This window comes from Python bivittatus, unplaced genomic scaffold, assembly GCF_059951505.1.
Source record: "Python bivittatus isolate LINGU-HERP-01145 unplaced genomic scaffold, Pbiv_v1 ctg000810_np1212, whole genome shotgun sequence".
Lineage (NCBI taxonomy): Eukaryota > Metazoa > Chordata > Lepidosauria > Squamata > Pythonidae > Python > Python bivittatus.
Genome location: NW_028277111.1, coordinates 1,075,886 through 1,084,745, shown reverse-complemented (window position 1 = coordinate 1,084,745; position 8,860 = coordinate 1,075,886). Strand labels below are relative to the sequence as shown.

Below are 8,860 nucleotides of genomic sequence, written 5' to 3'. Positions count from 1 at the left end.
GGGTTTGCCGCCTGTTTATATACAGGAGGTTGCCCTGCCAGTTTTGGTGGGGGTGTAGTTTCCTGCAGAAACTACAATTCAGGCAGAAAACAAGACTAATCAAAGAACCACCAAGGAGGAAACTACACCAAGGAGGAAACTACTACATGGGTTTTGACCTAAAAAGCTGATGTAGTCGGATGAAGAGTTATTTCCAGAATTGTCTTCTCCAGCCAGATTTGACCTATTCTGTGCATCCTGGGAGAAACTGCTATCGGCTCCCCACTTCTGTGGAGTAGGGTGAGGTGGGGAATGCTGAAGCCCACAGGCATTGTTTTGGGTGCACTTCTGCTATGCAATAACCTCATCTTGGAAGGTCAACTTGCCCCCACACTTACTCTTTCTTTCTTTCTTTCTTTCTTTCTTTTTCTTTTTCTTTCTTTCTTTCTTTCTTTCTTTCTTTCTTTCTTTCTTTCTTTCTCTCTCTCTCTATTTTTCTTTCTTTCTCTCTCTCTCTCTCTCTTTCCTTCCTTCCTCCCTCCCTTTTCTCTTTCTCTCTCTCTTTCTGTCCTTCCTTCCTTCTTATTCATTCCTCCCTCCCTCCCTCCCTCCCCCGCCCATCTCCCCCCAATGGGGGAACTCTGGGCGACTCACACAAAACATTAAAACCATAAATATATATATAAATACATAAAACATCAATTTAAAAACATTACTAAAACTTACAATTGTAATTATTACTTTCCAGACCTTCGGTAGGCTTTGAAAATCTGAATTATTTCAGGGAGGTTTTGAGGTGACATTACTGATGTGCGTGGTGGTGGTGGGTTGCTATGATTTTATTTTTTTATGTTCAGGATGAATCATTTTTAATTTGTACTGGGGAGATTTTTTTGTCGTTTCCACAATCGTACTATGAACCTCTGAGAGGTTCTGGGTTGTGGTAGATACACTAATAAAAAGTAAACATTGTTCTGGATCCTGCTTTCCCAGACAGTGTTGGGCTGGAAGCTGATCAGAAATGGTTGTAGATGGCCAGCGATTGGGAACAGTCGTCTACCGCCGACTATACCGTTATTCTTGAACCATCTGGTGCACCTTTGCGTCTCTTTCCATGTTATGCTAAGAGATGTGCTCTTGTGTGCTAAAGAACCGTATCTGTGTTAGGACCAGAATCCAGAGCTTCTGGAGAGAGAAGTGGTGCAGGTGGGTCCACCAAGATCTTGACACTGTAGGACAGTGTTTCTCAATCTTGGCAACTTGAAGACATGGGGGACTTCAACTCCCAGAATTCCCCAGCCAGCATGGCTGGCTGGGGAATTCTGGGAGTTGAAGTCCACACATCTTAAAGTTGCCAAGGTTGAGAAATACTGCCTTAACTGGTTGAAATAGATAGAGGAGCCTTTAATTATTATTATTTTTTTTTATACTGAATACACTCAGTTCTATCCCTCTGAATGCCCATGTTTCTATCAGGTGGCTTTTCGATTGGTAGAATTCTAGAAAAAGAAAAACGATGGCGGGGGAACTGAAGCCGGTTCATCCCTGCGCAGAAGCATGTGGAATGGTGTATCACAGCCTCTGCCAAGGTGCAGGATTTTAATCCTGCTTTGCACATCGGTGGAGAGCCATGACTTTTCCATTTTTCTGTGTGTGGAGAGCTGCCTGGCAGAGGTTGGCATTTATTCATTTGTATCCTGCTGCCTTTCTGTGGCTGGGGGTGGACTAGAACCCGGGTCTCCCCACTCCTAGTCCAGCACCTTCACCTCTGGACCACCCTGGCTCTGGGGCCCAGAGTCCCCAAGGGAGTTTGCGTGGCAAAAGGGGCACCAGAACCTGGGGCTCTTCCCCACTAAATTGCCCCACCGTGGTTCTTGGGTCTCTAGAGCAGGGTTGCACAACCACCCCAGGGATCTTCTGTCCCTGAGGGGGGAACCGTCTGATCGCTGGATTTCCCTGCTTTTTAACTGGATTAGGGGCAAGAGAAGGAAAGGCCACCATTCAGCAATTTTCCTGCCAGCGGGGCACAGAGGGGAAAGCCGCCGGCCAACGTCTCCCCTTTTTACTTTTAAAAGAGGTGCAACTCGCCTTGGGCTGCGAGGCCAGGCACGGCGGGGAGATTTGCGCCGCGGTGCGCGGGGGCCACGTGGAGTGAAGGTGTGCAAAGTTCAGCAGGTGAACCGGAGCCCGCCCGAGGCAGAGCAGCCTCCTTCTGACGCGGAGCAGGGGGGGGGGAGACAGGAGAAAAACGCCTTCCCGGCTGGGCTGAGGGCCTTCCAGAAGGGGCCCGGGGCCCCTGCTCGCTCTGGGGCAAGCCGGCCATGCGCACCGTTCACAAACTTTGCCTCTGCTTTCCGCGCGTCTCACGGCGTCGGGTCACCGCCCCGCCCCACCCCGCGGGCGAGGCGACACCGGAGCGCGGCGGCGGGCGCAGGCCGAGGGGCGCCGCCGGCTCCCGGCTCGGGGCGTCGTGCGAATGCGGCCTCCGTAGAGGCGGAGCCAGCGCCGATCCGCCGGCAGGGGGCGGTGGGGCCAGGAGCCTCGCCCGCGCTGCGGCTCCGCCATTAATCCAGCGCCCGGCCGGCGGGAGCGCCGAGGAGAGAAAGGGCGCGGCGCCGCGGCGGACTCCCAGCCCGCAGCCCGGACGGGCCCCTCCGGCGCCGCTGGACCCGCCGCGCCTCCCGCGGGCGCCCGTGCGGACGCAGGGCGAGGGCCGGGTCGGGCCGAGCCGCCGCCGCCGCCGCCGCCGCGCCGGGGCTGCAGGTACGCGCGGGCTCCGGCCGGGCAGCGCCCTTCGCGCACGGGAGGGCGGGGCGCCGCCGGCGGCCCTGCTGGCCCCGGGAGCCGCGGGAGGGCCCTGCCCCCGGCAGCGCGGCGGGTGGAGCCGGCGGGGCAGGAGCGGGTCCCGGCGCCGCCGCCGCCGCCCGCGCTCTCCCGCCGGGATGCGCCCGGAGGTCCGCGTCGCGCTGCCCGGGGCCCCCGCCGCGCAGGGTCCGTCGCGGGACAGAAGGGCGCGGGGGCCTTTGTTGTCCGCCATTCCGGCGTGGCTCTCCGCCGGCCGACTGCGGCCGGGCTCGGAAGCCGGCACGAGGAGGCGTGGTTCGTGGCCGGAGAGGAGACCACGAGGAAATCCCCGGGCTGCAGGCTAGGCTGAGGGCGGTGGCGGATCGCTTCTTTTAACTTAGGTGTGGCTGCCTGGGAGACTACGTGAAGTCAGCAGGCGTCGAGCTGGTCTAATTGCCTCTAAGGTCCTTTCCGACTCTACTTACTCCACGAGGGAAACTTTTAAAAAATATTTATTTATTTAAAAGATTTGGGTGGCCACCTCTCTTAAAGCACAACTCTGGGCGGCTTATCAAGATAGAAACGATCCCTTTCCTCCTGTCTTTTTTATCCTGGAGACATGGTTTGGGGGTGAATGAACCCAGTCTTAATTAACTATGGCTTGTTTGATAATGAAGTATTGAATAATGCACATGAGCACGAGCTTCTGCCTCAGTATGTATAAATCTGGACTATGGTTTAAAAACCATAAAGGATAGGTTTATATGCAGCAAGTTAAGCCAAAATTCTGTGATTAAGGTAGTCTTGGCCTTTTTTCCCATTTTCCTCTCTTTTTTAATAATGATTTTTGTTAAAGTTTAAAAATACAGAGATGATAAACTAATACAAACTAAAAGAAATATAAAAAGTGCAAAGGGAAAAGAAGAAAAAAAGGGGAGGGAAAAGAAATATGAAGAAAAGACTACACACACACACACACACACACACACGCATTATATATTAATATTAAACAAATTTCATTTCCTTTACAAAGTACCTTATTTTTTCTAAAAATACAACAAAAAAATCTCTTCTTTCCATATTTTATCTTACACGTATAAGCAAACCTATAAAAGCTCATTCAAACTTAACAAAAATTCTACTAAGAGCTACCAAAAAATCTTAAATCTTTAAACCTTCAAATAATATCCCACAAATTAATTTCTTATTTTTGTTTCCTCTCAGGAATTCCTTTGCAAATTTAACTCTCAATTTTAACATCATAACCCATCACTTTTTCTCATCATAAAACAAAAAAATATCTTATCCCCATATCTTATTTAATAGTAAATCTTTAAGGTCTCATCATTCAGTCCCGGTCAAGAAAAATCCATTAAAATGTGCTAGAAGAAAAAACTATTTTTTACCCTTGATCGAACAAATTGATTTTATAATCCTTTTTGGTTTTAAAAGCCTTGATGTTTATTCCTTTTAAGTAAGGACCTAAACGCTGATTTCTTTTCATTCTGTCTTTCTCTTTGCTCAGAAACTCCTTCATAAGTGTAAGTCAAAATTTGTAAGTCAAAATAAAAAAGTTGTCCCTCTTCTGCGTTGATCCATACATCCAAGTCACTCTTCTGATTTCCCATTGATTTTTTTCCCCATTTTTCTCAAAAACCTCCATAAATATGTGTTTTGTAACTGCACAGTTGTTTTACCATCATTTACTACTTTTGTTAGGTGGTGGGGGGAATTCCTGTAAAAGTCTGGCCTCCATCAGCTACTTCTTTGATGCAGCTTCATTATCTTGGTGTTTTGGAAATGATAATAAATCCATAGAGATTGTCTTTGTCGTGTTTGAGAGAGTTATTTGACCCTGAAGATCGATGCATAGAACAACAGTGGAGAGGTATCTTGAAATTAAAGCTGCAGTTCCAAACATGCTTAATGAGGAACTAAATTCCATTAGACCTAGTGAGAAAAAAGTATTGTGCTACGTGTGAATTTTTAAATAAATGGAAAGTAGCCACTCGCTGTATGACTTTGCTGTTAAAGTTTATGACAAAACGATTCCAGCATCTGACTTTACTAGCCAACAGCGATCACTAGGAATTCTGAGAGTTGGAGTCCAAATACATCTGGAGCCAAAAATACGTTTGATACATGAATATTCTCCTTTAGTTATAGGAATTTCAAGAAGTGTTTTGCATTATTTGGCTTAAGTGCCTTTGGACAGAAAGGCAGGTAAGTAAATCAATATATGTATTATTAGATTTTTAAACCTGCCTTTATTTTTGGTCAACTCAACGTGGTGTACATATCTAATGCTTCACCCTCCTATTTTCCCCCTAACAACCACCCTTCGAGGTGGGTTGGGCTGACTGAGGGCGACTGGACCAATGTCACCCAACTGGCTTTCCTTGTTTCTAGCCCAGGACCTTCCCCAATATACCAAACCATCTCTTTATAGGTTAATAGTCTGATACTTTGAAAACAAGAGTCTTGGTGAGCGTTAAATATTAACATGTATTTATGTATTATGTAGGGCTCAGCATCCTTTCAGTATGGTAGGTGCTGATGTGTAATTTTGCATAATAGTCAAGCTGCCCCACAGTAAATTTAACTTTTTTTTTTATGTGTTGATCTTAAACATTAAACAAAAATAATTAAAAATTGCCCAAATCTCATAGGATCTCATCCAAGCGTATCCAAATCTTGTACAGATCTCTATTGGGTCGTTTTAAATTTTAAAGTGTTTAATATTTTAATGTTGACGTATTACAGGTAATGCAGTGTTCTTTGATAGTATGTGGCTGACTTATGATGACATAAAGCATAATTTAATACGCCGTAATAGGCAGAGAAGGGCATTTCTTTTGAACAGCTAGTTGATCAGGCTGCCTGTGGTAATTTTTCTGACTTCCCCTAAATTTTATTTATTTACATGGAAAATGTATACGGACACCATATATATTTTTAACAGGTAACTCTGGGCAGGTAAAAAAAATGTGTAAAGAAATGAATGTGCCATCAAATTGTGTCAACTCCTAGTGACCCCACAAATCAGTGTTTCTGAACCTTGGGAACTTTAAGATGTGTGGACTTCAACTCCCAGAATTCCCCAGCCAGCCATGCTGGCTGGGGAATTCTGGGAGTTGAAGTCCACACATCTTCAAGCTGCCAAGGTTCAGAAACACTGCCATAGAGAGATTCTCTCCATGATCTCCTGTCCCCAACCTGGTCCTTCGGCTCTTCCAATGGTGCCCTTATTGCCCCCTAACTAAGTCCACCCCTCTTGCTACTGGTCATCCTCTTCTTTTCTTTCCTTCCACCTTTCCCAACATCAGAGCCTTCTCCAGAGAGCTGGTTCCTTGCATAAGGTGTCCAAAGTAGGGTAATTATACATTAATTTATTAATATTAATAAACGGTATGAAACGGCACAAAATACAGTTAAGAATGCTATAACAAAGGGGCCTGAAAACAACTTTCAGCAACCACAGATTGCACTAATGTCCTGGCCCTAATTGAAAGAGAATGGGCTGGCCTGCTGTTATCTGCAGAGGCTGTCATGAAATGATGCTGCTTCCATCTGTGAAGTCCACCAGCTGTTGGCTTTGACCTATCCTTAAAGGTAGGGGAACGGCAGCTATAGAAAAGTGGCGATGGCTAGCAGAAGCAGCAGAAGAGCAAAAATTGTGCATCCGAGAAAAAATTATAATCCGTATTAAAATATTTAGTATATCGAATTAGCGCTTGCTGTACTGTGTATAGGTTTTTCTCTTGATAGGAAATCTTGCCGGAGGAAGAATTCTTCTATGCTTGTAAGCTTAAAAATTGTGTTGTGCGCTTTGAGTTAGCCTAAGACATAACAGGAGTCTTGTGGCATTTTAGAGAATAATAAATTCTACATTTTGGGGGTGGGGGGTGGAATGTAGCTCATCAGATGCAGAAAATTTTACTCTGAACTGTAGAAATTCCCTTCACGTGCTCTTCCTCTAATGCCCATGTCTGCCAGCAATGCCCCTCTGGATTCTACATAAGACAAACGGGACAAACTTTTCACAAAATAATTAATGGACAGATTTGACATCAGGATTTCAAACAAGGACCACGTAATATTGGAGCATTTCAGTCTCCCATGACACTCTGTGGCAGGCCTTAAAGTGGAAAAATGGGAATTTAACAGCGCTATCGAGGGAGAGGTTGCTGAACTTGCGTACGTCAAGAGGTTTCAGGTCCACAGACACAATCGGTTTTTCATGCATTGCAATTGTTAATTGATAAAAATAAATTTTAAAAGCCTGGTGTTAATTGATAAGGTACTTGTAATCTGTCTTGTGTGTGTAACCTGCGTTTGCACAACTCCCCCAACGTTCCCTCTCTTCAAAAGCTTCTACCTTTTAATAAAATGTCTTAGTCGGGAAAGGTGCTCCCAGACTCCTTCAGAGATTCCCCTGATACGTCGAAGTTAACATAACTGCATTCGGGGAAAACTTAATCCTTTGAATTTTTTAATCTTTAAAGTGCCACAAACTTCTGGGTTCTGTGTGTGTGTGTGCTTTGCTAGAATAAATTAGTATGGTTATCCCCCTCGAAACGGTCCACAAAGACGCTTCTCTTTTTCTCGTTTTTTGTGTAACGCACACTTTTCCTTTGCTTTGTTTGTGTTTGTTTAGGAAGGAGCTCCCTTTGCAAATCGGGGAGTCCGATATGGTCAGAACACCTGAAGGGTCTTCACAGCTTCAGCTTCCACCTGTGAGCTAACCAGCCCCTGGCCTGAACTTCCTCTCTGGCAGTGAGACTGTTCCAGCCAAGAGGAGTAAATGTGTCTTGTGTTTCGAATGGGAACAAGAATATGAAGGAAGTGGGAAAGGCTTCCCCTGCAGTTAGCTTAATCAAAGTCTGGTGTGTTTAATGAGTTATCCAGCTCCAAATAGTTGTTTGACAGCTCGGGGAGAAATGGAGCCAAAACCTAGAGGTCCAGAAGGAGAAGAAGGTCTGGAACGTGTAAGGAAATCCTGCGGTGCCGGCCTTTCCAAGTGCACAAGGATGGAGCATCTAGGGTGGAAGCTCTCGCAAGGAATCAAACAGGAGTCCTTCAGAGGGATGCAGCAGCAGTGGAAAAGCCAGTGGCAGGAATTTCTTAAGACCCTGCCGTGTCCACATGTGGGATGGGAGGAGGACTCTGAGATGGTGGAAAATGCACCTTGGGAAGACCCCAAGGCTTTCCTGGCCTCTTTTGAGCAAGTGGCCCAAGCTTGCCAGTGGCCAAGGGGAGAGTGGGTGCCTCGGCTCCTGCCAGCCCTGAGTGGAGAAGCTAAGCAGGCCTTCAGCGGCCTAGAAGCAGGAGACAAGGAGGATTATGGGAAAGTGAAGGCGGCCATCTTGAGAGGGGAAGCTATCAGGATAGAAGTGCAACGCCAGCACTTTCGGCAGTTCCGCTTCCAGGAGATTGAAGACCCGCGGAGGGTTTACGGACAACTGCAGAGGCTTTGCCGCCAGTGGCTGAAGCCAGAGAGGCGCACCAAGGAGCAGATCCTGGAGCTGCTGATCCTGGAGCAGTTCCTGGCCAGCCTCCCACCGGACCTCCAGAGCTGGATCCGAGCAGGAGGGCCTGACACGTGTTCCCAGGCGGTGGCCCTGGTGGAGGACTTCCTGTTGAACCGGCAAGAGGCCAAGGTAGGGAAGTGGCAGGTATATAATGTTTGAACCCCCTTGCAGGACAGGAGTGTAAAGAGTTAGGCAAAATTAAACTTTAGTACAGGTAGTCCTTGCTTCATGACAGTAATCGGGACTGGAATTTCTGTCGCCAAGCAATGCGGTCGTACAGCGTGATGTCACGTGACCGCATTGCTTAGCGATAGCAATCCCAGCAGTATCCATTGCCATCATTAAGTGAAAATTATGGGTTGTTAGGTGAGGACCTCACGTGACTGTGACTTACAACTTCCTGCTTGCTTCCCACAAGCAAAATCAGTGGGGAAGCTGGCTGGAAGTTGCAAGCTGGAGGGTGGGTGAGTACTATGGAGTGAGGTAGGGGTGTGCACTGCAATGTGTGCAGGCCGGGGAGGGGGTGCTGTGGTGCAAACATGTGCAATAGAGTACGCTGTAATGGC

At 47.1% G+C, this 8,860-nt stretch overlaps 1 protein-coding gene across 5 annotated transcripts in view; it reads left to right on the top strand.

The window, feature by feature from the left end:
* The first annotated feature begins 2,351 nt into the window (after nucleotides 1-2,351).
* Nucleotides 2,352-8,860, top strand: part of LOC103057193 (zinc finger protein 18-like) — a 28,227-nt gene continuing 21,718 nt past the window's right edge. For 2 of the 5 annotated variants that reach the window (XM_088129457.1, XM_088129456.1), the window contains exons 1-2: nucleotides 2,352-2,742; nucleotides 7,421-8,423. In XM_088129457.1, coding sequence (XP_087985583.1) covers nucleotides 7,659-8,423 — 765 coding nt within the window. In that variant the 5' untranslated portion in view covers nucleotides 2,352-2,742; nucleotides 7,421-7,658. Of the gene's footprint in view, nucleotides 2,743-4,923; nucleotides 4,987-5,908; nucleotides 8,424-8,860 lie in introns of those variants that run through there. The other 3 variants (XM_088129458.1, XM_088129459.1, XM_025169441.2) reach the window with 3 other exon arrangements.